The sequence below is a fragment of the Gobio gobio genome (genome assembly GCF_949357685.1).
Source record: "Gobio gobio genome assembly, chromosome: 14".
Lineage (NCBI taxonomy): Eukaryota > Metazoa > Chordata > Actinopteri > Cypriniformes > Gobionidae > Gobio > Gobio gobio.
In genome coordinates, this window is record NC_137107.1 from 5,170,750 (window position 1) to 5,187,146 (window position 16,397).

Sequence of the window (16,397 nt, forward strand, 5' to 3'; positions counted from 1 at the left end):
TAACGAGTTACTTTTCTCAAAAAGTAACTCAGATATTTTGTTGTAAATTTGAAAAGTAATGCGTTACTTTACTAGTTACTTGAAAAAGTAATATTATTGCGTAACTCAAGTTACATGTAATGCGTTACCCCAAAAACTGGTGATTACCACCACAGATGTACCTGAGATGAAGTGATCTCCGCTAGCCGACTCAAAGTGACTCTGTGTAACCTCTGTATTGCAGAACAGTCGGACAGACCCTGAGGAGCTGTTCACTAAACTGGAGCGCATCGGGAAGGGCTCGTTCGGCGAGGTGTTTAAAGGCATCGACCGCCGCTCTCAGAATGTAGTGGCCATCAAAACCATCGATCTGGAGGAAGCAGAAGATGAAATCGAAGACATCCAGCAGGAGATCACCGTCCTCAGCCAGTGTGATAGTCCTCACGTCACCAAATACTATGGCTCTTACCTAAAGGTATGGGTTTGATGTTGACCGTTTCACACTTTATCTGGAGCACATGCTAGTAGAGTTGCTACGGTGGCAAAATTTCAGTAGTCTCTGCCAATACCAGGAAGTATCTGTTAGGGTTGGGTACCGAACTCTGTACTTTTAAGGGCACCGACCGAATTGCGTCAGTACTACCGAGTACCGATTCACATTAAATCAATCGGTACCAAATTTCGGTACCTGAGAATAGGGATGCGCAGTATACCGGTACTGGAAAAATACCGGTATATATTTTATTTCAAACGGTACGATATCATGATTTTGCTCATTTCGGTATATGCTGCTGTTCCGAAGTTCACCGCTAGGTGGCAGTGCGCTAGCCAAACTGACGCGAAACCGGCAAATGTGGCAACAGAACAAGATGAATACAGCCGTTAAATCTCACTCAACACGCACAAAACTCATTAATAAAGAGAGAAGTAGACGTGAAATTTGGAAGAACTTTGCTTATAAAACTGCTGAAGAACCATCAAACCTTGCCAAGCATCGTCACTTAATTCCTGACTTGTAAGACATTAAGAGATCGACAGGTGAGTGCATAATTCTAACCATCTAATTTAGACATTTTTCTTTTAACACTGATTAACGCACATACATAAGATCGTATCGTTTAAATAAAGAAATCTCCAGCGTTCGTTTCAACCAGTGACATTTAAACCTCATAATATTTGCACTCATAATATTGCACTATTTACATCCGCGAAAGACATACCCAACTGTGTTTATGTAACTACTCACTAAAGACTGACATTTTGACATAATTTTGTGTGTAATTCACTGAGGCAAAACAACTTAATTTGGAATGCGCAAGCTCTTTAGGCTTGTGTGTGTGTGTTTGTGTGTGTGTGTGTTTGTTGTTGGCATGAGCGCAAAGAGCGAAAAACTCTAAGCTCTCATCCCATATGTATTACGAAATGCTATAAAATCGCTCGCATGTTCAAATTGGCGAGATTTAAAAAGACGTGGGCAGTGATTTCCGTCAGCTCTCCCGAAACGGAAGCGAAAGTGTTGAATCTGAGCGCGCAGATGCTTTTATAGTGCAGGTGCGATTGAAGCTAGAAGCAATTTGCTCATTTTGAGAGAATGGAGACGCGCAGTAATGCTCAAATTACATACAAAAAAGTTTCCAAATGACTGATTGATGTGATAATCTTTGTTGATTAATTTAATAATAAACATTTGCGGTAATTTCCCGCTTCATAAACCCAAAACTTGCGAGAGTGAGTAAAATTATGCGCAATACCCGCATCAAAATTCAGACCCTGTATGGTATCGATTTAATATCGGTACTTCGGTGTTAGATTGTGGTCCCGTACCGAAGACAAAATTGTGGTATCGAGCCATCCCTACCTGAGAACGCATATTGTGATATAGACTAGTGTCTGTAAATATTAAACCGCGAAAAGACTATTTAAATACGAATTACGCATGTCTCTGTGCGAATGAATGCCATAGACGCACAGTTTACAGTCTATGGGTTTACCTCACACACACACACACACACACTTAGAATCGTGTGTGACGGTCGCATGTTTCCATCTCTGCCTCTCATATGAGGACATGAACGCACAAACGTCATCTCCAGAGTCACTTCATGAGCATTTTACCGTTTCATTTGAGAAAAACTACCGTCATATCATAAAAACACAGAAACTCAAAGGTCTTCACGGCAACACGTCAAAATAAAAGCTCTGCTAACTTGACAAATAAATGACTGTTGTAAAGTAGAATTTAGATACGTCTCAATGTAATAATAATACTCACACTAATGTAATAATAATAAATGATCAAAAAGTAATTTTTTTAAGTAAAAATAAATAAATAAATAACATTTTTCTTCATGTTTTAATTTTAACCCATTAAAGTTCAGTTGTGCAGCACTTTGTTTGACAAAATTAAATTAAAAGCTAAATTAAATGAATGTTTTATGTCTTCATTTGATTATCAGGAAATACATAACACATCATTTGTGGGAAATCTTTTCATAGAAATGAAATTAAAAAGAAAGAGTAATAATATGGTTGTTTTTATGAATTAAGTACCTAGCCTACTATTTACTAGTAAATATTACAGTAATCAAACATCACAGACAGAGAGCAGGGCATAATGTCAATAACACTTCTATAAATGACTTAAAGGTTCTTTACATTTATTTATGTAAACATCGTACAAGTACCGAAAAAAGATACCGTTGGGTACCGGTATCGGTTAAAATGTGAACGGTACCCAACCCTAGTATCTGTACCATAGTATAAAACAGAATAAAACATTAAATATGATAGTAAATATAAGTGAATAATACATTAAAACAGCATGTAGCCTTTTTTTTAATGTAAACATTGCTGAAAAGTTCGTAATAAAATTACACTCTTTATACATAATAGTAAAAGTGTGAGGTGTGTGTCTGACCGCATCAGTCGTTATATGACACACTCTGTTGACTTTTTAATAATATATAATACATCCAAAGTGTAAAAATATACAATCCTCTCCCATTTCCTGCAACGCTGCAGTCCTGCAGATTTAACGTTATTCGGAATAAATACAGTAAAATAGGCCTAGTTATAGTGATTTTGATCCATGAAACCTCAATAAATAAGGTTGACTCCAAAAACTACTAGCTAAACTCGTTAAAGACAGTCAGTAATAAAATAAGAAAACATAATAAAATTACGAGCAACAGCACAAATAGGTACAACAGAACAAGCATACAAATACAAATAAACGGTTCTTGTTTTTCATTGGTCTAAACTAGATTTTCAGGTCCAGAAATTGTAATCAAATATCATTGCATAGTCTTCACTGTATAAATATAGATTAACTCTTACTAAAGTTATTCAGTCAAGGGTGGATTTTTACACATGCCGTAGGACAGGGGTGTCCAAAGTCCGGCTCGCGGGCCAAATGCGGCCCGGGGATGAATTTCAAACGGCCCGCGTCTATTCAAATGTATTAAATGTGGCCCGCCACGGATCATTTACAAATCATGCAGTTTCACGATGTCACCGCAAGGTGCAAGTACTAGACTTTAGGCCAGGAAACAGCGCCAAAGCGGAACGAAACAGCGCAACTCGCGAGCACCGAGTCTGAACAAATGTGTTTACCTGCTGAGAGTCTCGATCACATGACCACTAAACAGCCAATGAGAAGTGTTGGAGTTCGGCACTGAGGTCTGCGGTACGAGCTGCGAATCTCTCGGTGATTTGATTTAATTTCCAGTTAAACTGCACTGACTTAATCAACAACACTAACATGCAAATCAGCTGAGCCGATTCAGAACACTTTTCAAACAACAATTCGCATTACGAATGTATCAAACGTTTACTGTGGTAACACTACCTGTAACCGGTCATTTGTCAGAAATGTAGGTTAATATCTCATTTTATTTCATTTGTAATGTAGACATGTATTAAATGAGTAATAAAGGCCAAATTGCAGACAATTTTTTGTCATAAACTTGCAGTTTTGTGCATTTGAATTTATATGTAGACTAAATACCATTCTAGATATAGAAATATATATATATATGTATTACTCTTTGCCTTGTGTGCACTGCAAAAAATGCTGTCATTTAGTATTTTTGTCCTGTTTCTAGTTTAAATATATCTAAAAATTATTAAATCAAGATGTTACAAGAAGTTAAATGACATTATATATTTTTTCTTGTTTTCTGGAAAATAAAATTTAATTGAAGTGAGTTTTTGTTTAAAGCAAGCAAATATATCTGCCAATGGGGTAAGAAAAATAATGTTTCTGTTTGGAATCTTTAAGGAAGATTTTGGAAGATTATTTTTCTAATACATTGGCAGATAATTTGGTTTGTTTCAAGCAAAAACTCAATTCATTTTAATTTTTTTCCCCCAGGAAACAAGAAAAAATATGTAATTTTCCTAATAGCATCTTGATTTAAGAACTTTTTGATATTTGGACTGAAAAAAGACAGAAATACCAAGGAGTAGCGTGAGCTCAGGTGAGAGTAGACGACCTCTGACCCGATGCATGATTAGTGACCTCTGACCTGACGCAGGATGTAGGAGTAGCGTGAGCTCAGGTGAGAGTAGACGACCTCTGACCTGACACATGATTAGTGACCTCTGACCTGACGCATGATGTAGGAGTAGCGTGAGCTCAGGTGTGAGTAGACGACCTCTGACCCGATGCATGATTAGTGACCTCTGACCTGACGCATGATGTAGGAGTAGCGTGAGCTCAGGTGAGAGTAGACGACCTCTGACCCGATGCATGATTAGTGACCTCTGACCTGACGCAGGATGTAGGAGTAGCGTGAGCTCAGGTGAGAGTAGACGACCTCTGACCTGACACATGATTAGTGACCTCTGACCTGACGCATGATGTAGGAGTAGCGTGAGCTCAGGTGTGAGTAGACGACCTCTGACCTGACACATGATTAGTGACCTCTGACCTGACGCATGATGTAGGAGTAGCGTGAGCTCAGGTGAGAGTAGACGACCTCTGACCCGATGCATGATTAGTGACCTCTGACCTGACGCAGGATGTAGGAGTAGCGTGAGCTCAGGTGAGAGTAGACGACCTCTGACCTGACACATGATTAGTGACCTCTGACCTGACGTAGGATGTAGGAGTAGCGTGAGCTCAGGTGAGAGTAGACGACCTCTGACCTGACACATGATTAGTGACCTCTGACCTGACGCAGGATGTAGGAGTAGCGTGAGCTCAGGTGTGAGTAGACGACCTCTGACCCGATGCATGATTAGTGACCTCTGACCTGACGCAGGATGTAGGAGTAGCGTGAGCTCAGGTGAGAGTAGACGACCTCTGACCCGATGCATGATGAGTGACCTCTGACCTGACGCATGATGTAGGAGTAGCGTGAGCTCAGGTGTGCGTAGACGACCTCTGACCCGATGCATGATGAGTGACCTCTGACCTGACGTAGGATGTAGGAGTAGCGTGAGCTCAGGTGTGAGTAGACGACCTCTGACCCGATGCATGATGAGTGACCTCTGACCTGACGTAGGATGTAGGAGTAGCGTGAGCTCAGGTGTGAGTAGACGACCTCTGACCCGATGCATGATGAGTGACCTCTGACCTGACGCATGATGTAGGAGTAGCGTGAGCTCAGGTGTGCGTAGACGACCTCTGACCCGATGCATGATGAGTGACCTCTGACCTGACGTAGGATGTAGGAGTAGCGTGAGCTCAGGTGTGAGTAGACGACCTCTGACCCGATGCATGATGAGTGACCTCTGACCTGACGCATGATGTAGGAGTAGCGTGAGCTCAGGTGTGAGTAGACGACCTCTGACCCGATGCATGATGAGTGACCTCTGACCTGACGCAGGATGTAGGAGTAGCGTGAGCTCAGGTGTGAGTAGACGACCTCTGACCCGATGCATGATTAGTGACCTCTGACCTGACGCATGATGTAGGAGTAGCGTGAGCTCAGGTGAGAGTAGACGACCTCTGACCCGATGCATGATGAGTGACCTCTGACCTGACGTAGGATGTAGGAGTAGCGTGAGCTCAGGTGTGAGTAGACGACCTCTGACCCGATGCATGATGAGTGACCTCTGACCTGACGCATGATGTAGGAGTAGCGTGAGCTCAGGTGTGAGTAGACGACCTCTGACCCGATGCATGATGAGTGACCTCTGACCTGACGCATGATGTAGGAGTAGCGTGAGCTCAGGTGTGAGTAGACGACCTCTGACCCGATGCATGATGAGTGACCTCTGACCTGACACATGATGTAGGAGTAGCGTGAGCTCAGGTGTGAGTAGACGACCTCTGACCCGATGCATGATGAGTGACCTCTGACCTGACGTAGGATGTAGGAGTAGCGTGAGCTCAGGTGTGAGTAGACGACCTCTGACCCGATGCATGATGAGTGACCTCTGACCTGACACATGATGTAGGAGTAGCGTGAGCTCAGGTGTGAGTAGACGACCTCTGACCCGATGCATGATGAGTGACCTCTGACCTGACACATGATGTAGGAGTAGCGTGAGCTCAGGTGTGAGTAGACGACCTCTGACCCGATGCATGATGAGTGACCTCTGACCTGACGTAGGATGTAGGAGTAGCGTGAGCTCAGGTGAGAGTAGACGACCTCTGACCTGACACATGATGTAGGAGTAGCGTGAGCTCAGGTGTGAGTAGACGACCTCTGACCCGATGCATGATGAGTGACCTCTGACCTGACGTAGGATGTAGGAGTAGCGTGAGCTCAGGTTAGAGTAGACGACCTCTGACCCGATGCATGATGAGTGACCTCTGACCTGACGCATGATGTAGGAGTAGCGTGAGCTCAGGTGAGAGTAGACGACCTCTGACCTGACACATGATTAGTGACCTCTGACCTGACGTAGGATGTAGGAGTAGCGTGAGCTCAGGTTAGAGTAGACGACCTCTGACCCGATGCATGATGAGTGACCTCTGACCTGACGCATGATGTAGGAGTAGCGTGAGCTCAGGTGAGAGTAGACGACCTCTGACCCGATGCATGATTAGTGACCTCTGACCTGACGTAGGATGTAGGAGTAGCGTGAGCTCAGGTTAGAGTAGACGACCTCTGACCCGATGCATGATTAGTGACCTCTGACCTGACGCATGATGTAGGAGTAGCGTGAGCTCAGGTTAGAGTAGACGACCTCTGACCCGATGCATGATTAGTGACCTCTGACCTGACGTAGGATGTAGGAGTAGCGTGAGCTCAGGTTAGAGTAGACGACCTCTGACCCGATGCATGATGAGTGACCTCTGACCTGACGCATGATGTAGGAGTAGCGTGAGCTCAGGTTAGAGTAGACGACCTCTGACCCGACACATGACGAATGATGTAGGAGTAGCGTGAGCTCAGGTTAGAGTAGACGACCTCTGACCCGACGCATGATTAGTGACCTCTGACCTGACGCAGGATGTAGGAGTAGCGTGAGCTCAGGTTAGAGTAGACGACCTCTGACCCGATGCATGATTAGTGACCTCTGACCTGACGCATGATTTAGGAGTAGCGTGAGCTCAGGTTAGAGTAGACGACCTCTGACCCGATGCATGATTAGTGACCTCTGACCTGACGTAGGATGTAGGAGTAGCGTGAGCTCAGGTTAGAGTAGACGACCTCTGACCCGACACATGACGAATGATGTAGGAGTAGCGTGAGCTCAGGTTAGAGTAGACGACCTCTGACCCGACGCATGATTAGTGACCTCTGACCTGACGCATGATTAGTGACCTCTGACCTGACGTAGGAGTAGCGTGAGCTCAGGTGAGAGTAGACAACCTCTGACCTGACACATGATTAGTGACCTCTGACCTGACGTAGGAGTAGCGTGAGCTCAGGTGAGAGTAGATGACCTCTGACCTGACACATGATTAGTGACCTCTGACCTGACGTAGGATGTAGGAGTAGCGTGAGCTCAGGTGAGAGTAGACGACCTCTGACCTGACACATGATTAGTGACCTCTGACCTGACGTAGGATGTAGGAGTAGCGTGAGCTCAGGTGAGAGTAGACGACCTCTGACCTGACACATGATTAGTGACCTCTGACCTGACGTAGGATGTAGGAGTAGCGTGAGCTCAGGTGAGAGTAGACGACCTCTGACCCGATGCATGATGAGTGACCTCTGACCTGACGCAGGATGTAGGAGTAGCGTGAGCTCAGGTGTGAGTAGACGACCTCTGACCCGATGCATGATTAGTGACCTCTGACCTGACGCATGATGTAGGAGTAGCGTGAGCTCAGGTGAGAGTAGACGACCTCTGACCCGATGCATGATGAGTGACCTCTGACCTGACGTAGGATGTAGGAGTAGCGTGAGCTCAGGTGTGAGTAGACGACCTCTGACCCGATGCATGATGAGTGACCTCTGACCTGACGCATGATGTAGGAGTAGCGTGAGCTCAGGTGTGAGTAGACGACCTCTGACCCGATGCATGATGAGTGACCTCTGACCTGACGCATGATGTAGGAGTAGCGTGAGCTCAGGTGTGAGTAGACGACCTCTGACCCGATGCATGATGAGTGACCTCTGACCTGACACATGATGTAGGAGTAGCGTGAGCTCAGGTGTGAGTAGACGACCTCTGACCCGATGCATGATGAGTGACCTCTGACCTGACGTAGGATGTAGGAGTAGCGTGAGCTCAGGTGTGAGTAGACGACCTCTGACCCGATGCATGATGAGTGACCTCTGACCTGACACATGATGTAGGAGTAGCGTGAGCTCAGGTGTGAGTAGACGACCTCTGACCCGATGCATGATGAGTGACCTCTGACCTGACACATGATGTAGGAGTAGCGTGAGCTCAGGTGTGAGTAGACGACCTCTGACCCGATGCATGATGAGTGACCTCTGACCTGACGTAGGATGTAGGAGTAGCGTGAGCTCAGGTGAGAGTAGACGACCTCTGACCTGACACATGATGTAGGAGTAGCGTGAGCTCAGGTGTGAGTAGACGACCTCTGACCCGATGCATGATGAGTGACCTCTGACCTGACGTAGGATGTAGGAGTAGCGTGAGCTCAGGTTAGAGTAGACGACCTCTGACCCGATGCATGATGAGTGACCTCTGACCTGACGCATGATGTAGGAGTAGCGTGAGCTCAGGTGAGAGTAGACGACCTCTGACCTGACACATGATTAGTGACCTCTGACCTGACGTAGGATGTAGGAGTAGCGTGAGCTCAGGTTAGAGTAGACGACCTCTGACCCGATGCATGATGAGTGACCTCTGACCTGACGCATGATGTAGGAGTAGCGTGAGCTCAGGTGAGAGTAGACGACCTCTGACCCGATGCATGATTAGTGACCTCTGACCTGACGTAGGATGTAGGAGTAGCGTGAGCTCAGGTTAGAGTAGACGACCTCTGACCCGATGCATGATTAGTGACCTCTGACCTGACGCATGATGTAGGAGTAGCGTGAGCTCAGGTTAGAGTAGACGACCTCTGACCCGATGCATGATTAGTGACCTCTGACCTGACGTAGGATGTAGGAGTAGCGTGAGCTCAGGTTAGAGTAGACGACCTCTGACCCGATGCATGATGAGTGACCTCTGACCTGACGCATGATGTAGGAGTAGCGTGAGCTCAGGTTAGAGTAGACGACCTCTGACCCGACACATGACGAATGATGTAGGAGTAGCGTGAGCTCAGGTTAGAGTAGACGACCTCTGACCCGACACATGACGAATGATGTAGGAGTAGCGTGAGCTCAGGTTAGAGTAGACGACCTCTGACCCGACGCATGATTAGTGACCTCTGACCTGACGCAGGATGTAGGAGTAGCGTGAGCTCAGGTTAGAGTAGACGACCTCTGACCCGATGCATGATTAGTGACCTCTGACCTGACGCATGATTTAGGAGTAGCGTGAGCTCAGGTTAGAGTAGACGACCTCTGACCCGATGCATGATTAGTGACCTCTGACCTGACGTAGGATGTAGGAGTAGCGTGAGCTCAGGTTAGAGTAGACGACCTCTGACCCGACACATGACGAATGATGTAGGAGTAGCGTGAGCTCAGGTTAGAGTAGACGACCTCTGACCCGACGCATGATTAGTGACCTCTGACCTGACGCATGATTAGTGACCTCTGACCTGACGTAGGAGTAGCGTGAGCTCAGGTGAGAGTAGACAACCTCTGACCTGACACATGATTAGTGACCTCTGACCTGACGTAGGAGTAGCGTGAGCTCAGGTGAGAGTAGATGACCTCTGACCTGACACATGATTAGTGACCTCTGACCTGACGTAGGATGTAGGAGTAGCGTGAGCTCAGGTGAGAGTAGACGACCTCTGACCTGACACATGATTAGTGACCTCTGACCTGACGTAGGATGTAGGAGTAGCGTGAGCTCAGGTGAGAGTAGACGACCTCTGACCTGACACATGATTAGTGACCTCTGACCTGACGTAGGATGTAGGAGTAGCGTGAGCTCAGGTGAGAGTAGACGACCTCTGACCCGATGCATGATTAGTGACCTCTGACCTGACGCATGATGTAGGAGTAGCGTGAGCTCAGGTGAGAGTAGACGACCTCTGACCCGATGCATGATGAGTGACCTCTGACCTGACGCATGATGTAGGAGTAGCGTGAGCTCAGGTGAGAGTAGACGACCTCTGACCCGATGCATGATTAGTGACCTCTGACCTGACACATGATGTAGGAGTAGCGTGAGCTCAGGTGTGAGTAGACGACCTCTGACCCGATGCATGATGAGTGACCTCTGACCTGACGCATGATGTAGGAGTAGCGTGAGCTCAGGTGGGGTTAGACGACCTCTGACCCGATGCATGATGAGTGACCTCTGACCTGACGCATGATGTAGGAGTAGCGTGAGCTCAGGTGAGAGGAGACGACCTCTGACCTGACACATGATTAGTGACCTCTGACCTGACGTAGGAGTAGCGTGAGCTCAGGTGAGAGTAGACGACCTCTGACCTGACACATGATTAGTGACCTCTGACCTGACATAGGATGTAGGAGTAGCGTGACTCCTACAAGTAGAAACTTGGTGACTTTATTGGCACTTGGTATATGAACACCCAAAAAAAGGATTTGAAAAGTCTTAGTGGTCGTAAAGAAAATAGTCACACTCAGGACCTTCAGGTCAAAAATGACCCCCATAGGAAATGAATGAGAAATTGGGGCAAAAATATGAAAATACAGAGTTTTTTTGTGCATACAATCTACAAATCAGCCAGGATGCAGAAAAAAAGACTCAACAGTGAAGATCTCTAAAACATCAAGAGTGCAAAACAGACAAAAAAACTCACACACACACAAATGAATGCGTGCCATTCCAAAAGCTAATTGTGTTTTTGTGTGTGTGTGAGTTTTTTTGTCTGTTTTGCACTCTTGATGTTTTCATTTCCTATGGGGGTCATTTTTGACCTGAAGGTCCTGAGTGTGACTATTTTTTTTTTACGATCACTTAGACTTCAAATCCTTTCTCCAATTTTTTGGGTGTTCATATACCAAGTGCCAATAAAGTCACCAAGTTTCGGACCATTCCGATGAAGCTACGATTTAAAAAAAAATAATAATAATAAAACGCTTTGGGTAATTTTTGAGTACCCCAGAGGGTAAAAGTCTGTGTAAAGTTAAAAAGAGTTTACCTTTGAAAAATAATCATCAAATGCTTCCTCTTTCATTCTGTTACACACTGTCACAGCTCTGGGCTCGTTTAGCTGGTCTTTTGAGGCATGAGTACTGTAATGTTGTAGTAGTGCTACACAGTGTGTGTAACACTAGAGCACGTGGAGTACGCATGGTTTCCTTTAGATGGAAATGAATGCAAAACCCGGCGGAGGATCTGCTTTAATAGGGCGTTTGGGAGCGCTTGCTCTGTCTGCTTGCAGAGATTGGACGGCTCTGGTGATCCACGGCCAAACCCTTTGTGCAATGTCACAATACCTGTATTTCTGGAGGCCTGCCAGACATGACGTCTGCTCATAGATTTTGTCTGGCTGCTTTGCGTGTGTGTGTGTGTGTGTGTGTGTGTGTGTGTGTGTGTGTGCTCACATTGATGGTCAGTGTTTACAACAAATGATAACAAATCTGCATCAGTCGGCATGAAACAGATTTGTGACGTATATTCGATTCAAAGGCCTCTTAAACATGACCCAGGTGAAAAATACACACTATTAAATGCATTAAAAATGTACTTGAGTATGTTTTTAATACAATAGAAATATACTATAATGCATTTTTAATACATTTAATTGTACGTCTTTTTCACCTGGGATATAGTGTTTTTGATTTTACAGGGTTTTTCTACTGGACTAGCCGGGCCAGTGGTTCAGATTTGTTAAATTCAAAGATTTCACTGGCCTTGCCCTGTTTTTATTATAATGTTATGTATATGACAGGTTAGTACGCTTAACTGTATTTTGCACATGACCGTATTTATCAGGAAACTCATTTTTATGATTAGGGCTGGGTATCAAGTTCGATACTTTTTAGGTACTGACCGAATTGCCTCGATGCTATCGAGTATCGTAAAAGGTCTTGTCGTTCGATACCAAATTTCCATACCTAAGGGGTTAATCTCGTCATGATTGGCTGTGGCGGAAAAAACCACATTATTTTACGGATCGACCGATATGGATTTTTTAGTGCCGATACCGATTTTTTTTCATCAGCATTAGCCGATGAGCGATACGGGCGGCCGATTTTCTTGAGCCGATATTTGGAGCCGATACTGCTTTTGCTCCCTCAATTTACAACATTAAAATGACACAATGATCATGATGATGATAATTTAAAATTTAAAAAAGGAACATTTATTGAACTAAAACAACTATATTTAACAAATAGTAAAAACAGGTGAGGTAGAACAAGAAGAAAAAGATAAATTCTGAAAATAAATATTTAAGCATAAATAAAATAATTACACTATTGCGCACAGTGTCAACAAGCAAGCAGCATAATAAAGTGCACACTGACTGTACTATACTAAACTATTTACAACCTAGTCATTTAATGCTTACACTCTAAAAAAATGCTGGGTTGAATATGGACTAACCCAGCAATTGGGTTGTTTTGACCCAGCGGTTGGGTTAAATGTTTGCTTAAAACAACCCAATTGATGGGTTAGTCCATTTTCAACCCAACTTGGGTTATTTTTAACCCAGCATTGTTTAGAGTGTAGGTGCACTTTCCTTAATCTCTTGTAGAGCAACACCAGCGGTAATTCAGGAGAAAATCTCCCAATGCTCCACGTGAAACTTCAGTCTTTCCACCTTTTACCATCGTGTCAATTCTCAATATATTTTGATTAATATGCGCGAGGGAGAGCAAGACAGTTTGAAGACGGTGAGAGCTGCCCTGTGGACGCCTGTCTGGAAATAATGCAGGGAAAAAAATCGGCCGATGCACTTAAAAATCGCAAATATCGGCCCGATATATCGGTCTAACACTAATGCCGATACACTTCAAAATCGCAAATATCGGCCCGATATATCGGTCTAACACTAATGCCGATACACTTCAAAATCGCAAATATCGGCCCGATATATCGGTCTAACACTAATGCCGATACACTTCAAAATCGCAAATATCGGCCCGATATATCGGTCTAACACTAGTGTAACCCCGTTTGCTGCACATTATGGAGCCGTGTTCAGTGTAAATTGTGGGTAAGCATCCCAACCCTACACCATAGATGTAAAAGATGTGGAAAAGATTAAAAGTGTGGCTACATTTCACCAGGCTTGATTCCAACAGTGCGCAATGCAATATTCACGACAAGAGAATTGCTACTAAGACCGACAACACGACAAATCTGAAGCACTTGACAGTAGGGGGTGTACCATATCATACCGTTCACGATAATACCGGTATACATTTTTACATGATAAAAAAGTGTCATATCGCGATATCAATGATATAGCGACACGATGGCGTATTTACGTTCCCTAGCGCGCACAACAACAACACCTGTCAGAGTATACTAGAGCAGCATGTCAGCCTCCGATAACGACATAGTACCTAAAAAGGTTACTTCAAGAGGTCAGCCCTCTTGACAACTGGCTAAACATTGACAACTTAAAGCTGCTATTGATGTTTGCAGCGCAATATTTGACCGGAAGGGTAACATTGGCGGTTATTTTCGTCAGTTACGGCTCGTGAGATCTAGTATTCTGCCTTCTTTGAATCAGACACAGAGATAAAGTAGTGCGTAAGATTACATTTATTTATTACATTTTTTGGTTAAAAAAAATTTTTATCATGTAAACCCACATTTTTATTTTGGATGCAATTAATCGATTTGACAACACTAATGTTCAAACACAATATTATGACTGGGGGCCATTAAAATTTTGTGAAAATGGTCAAAAACTCTGGAGCTGGCAGGCAACAACAACAACAAAAAACACTGGCGGGCAAAGAGTTAACTACAAACTAGTTGAAAAATAAAATAAATAAATATTAGATGAAAAACTTAAACTTAAAAAACTAAAAAAAGCTAAATGCTAAATAGAACTAAAATAAACCACTAATGCGCATGAAAAATACTAAAATGAAAACTGAAAATATAAAAATAAGCTACTTCAAAATATTAATAAATATTATAATTGTATATAATTAAACAACAGCTTTTTTTCCCTTTCAAACTTTCTGAGTGGTCAAAGTTCTGTTGGTCATTTTCAGGCATAATTGCTGAGATTTGTCTCATTTTGAGAGTTTTAATACAAAATGCTAATGTTTTTTTGTGAAAACGATAACTGTGATATGTAAAAACTAGTGTTGTAGTACTCGAGACCGGTCTTGGTTTTTAGTTTTTTTGTAATTTAGTGTTTTTTATTTTTGAAAAAGCATACAGAACATTTTGCCATACTAGAAAGAAAACTTATTAGACCACTATTACCCATTCCCCAACCCTTTGCACTCAGGACTTGGACGGATAAACAAAATCTTGGGTACAATCAAGATACATACATACATATATACAAAAATGTAATTAAATAAATTACATTAATTTAGTAACAAAAATTAATACCGCAGAGTCAGTAGCTGTAGATTAAGTAACCAACAATTCTAGATTACATTTATTTGATTGAATGGATTATAGAATTTATTTGGATTAATTATCGATCGATCGAGCGAGAGAGAAAGAGAGAGAGAGAGAGAGAGATTCGTACATGTGTGACTGCATCCGTTCAGCGTCTCTCTTAACGAAGATGTGGTTTTATTACTGAAAAATAGCGATGTAACCCCATCGTTGCTGAGAAACATAATGTAGTGATCCAGTAACTTAGCTATTTTATTGCTAAAAGTTGCAATAAATATAGGTCACAGCTGACATTTACATTAGTGATGTATGAACAGAAGAGGTTTCCTACCCCTGAGTTCACAGCTGATTGTGTGTTGTTTTTCTTTTAGGGTAGTAAACTATGGATCATAATGGAATATCTGGGAGGGGGTTCGGCTCTGGACCTGGTAAGCCCTTCACAGCTTCAGAATGCACCTGATCCCTGAGCCTGTCATGTGTCAATTATTAATATTATTATTATTATGTGCCCTACACACTCTTCCTGTTTGTGTGCAGCTGCGAGCCGGACCCTTTGACGAGTACCAGATCGCCACCATGCTGAAGGAGATTTTAAAGGGTTTGGACTACCTGCACTCTGAGAAGAAAATCCACAGGGACATAAAAGGTGTGTGTGTCCTGTGCAGAATATTTGTGTGTGCTTGGATGAGTGGGTGTGACTTTGTTTTTCCACTGAGGTTTGTTTTTCCACTCGTTTGAACTGTGCAGGGTGAGGTAGATTCCTGCTTTGTCTGCAATTAGCGCCGCTGATTGGTGTTGTGTCTCATTCAGTAGCTTTGTGTTCGTAATATTAGTCTTACTAGTACCTTCTAGTACAAGACTAATACTAGTCTTAAAGGCACAATATGTAAGAATGTAATAAAACCACTAGAGCAAAGTTATATATTTTATTGACTTGTGTACTTACATTATCCCAAATGTTTCCAAGAATGTTTAAATCCAGAGAAATAAGCGATTTTAATCAGGACGATATCAACCACATCATACCCGCATTACGCTGTGGTTTTATTTTGTAGAAACCATGGAAACGCTAAAGCCGCTTTAACCCCCGGTGTACCCGAAGTGTGCAAAAATAACAGTTCTTAGACTTGCCGTTTTCACTGGTAACTTAATGAAACAAGTTCTGATCGTTTAAAATGGCACACGATAAATCTCACGATTAAAAAGAGACCATAATCCGTCACTCAGATCGTAAAATATTCCCACATAGATTTATAAAACTATCGCAAAGGAGAGTCAAAATCATTTGTTGGCAAACGTTACATTTTCAGAAAATATAAATGTCATTATATTTGGTCAATTTAATGCTGAGAAACTGCTGATAAAAAAAAAAAGTATATATATTTTTTAATAATTTTACAAATCTTTCTTAT

The 16,397-nt window shown here is 43.2% G+C and overlaps 1 protein-coding gene across 1 annotated transcript in view; it reads left to right on the forward strand.

Annotated features, from left to right (window-relative positions):
* The window catches only part of stk26 (serine/threonine protein kinase 26), a 69,838-nt gene that overhangs the window by 19,031 nt on the left and 34,410 nt on the right, over positions 1-16,397 (forward strand). The window contains exons 2-4 of the mRNA XM_079835239.1: positions 224-454; positions 15,357-15,413; positions 15,523-15,631. Of these exons, the coding sequence (XP_079691365.1) occupies positions 224-454; positions 15,357-15,413; positions 15,523-15,631 (397 nt within the window). The remainder of the gene's footprint in view (positions 1-223; positions 455-15,356; positions 15,414-15,522; positions 15,632-16,397) is intronic.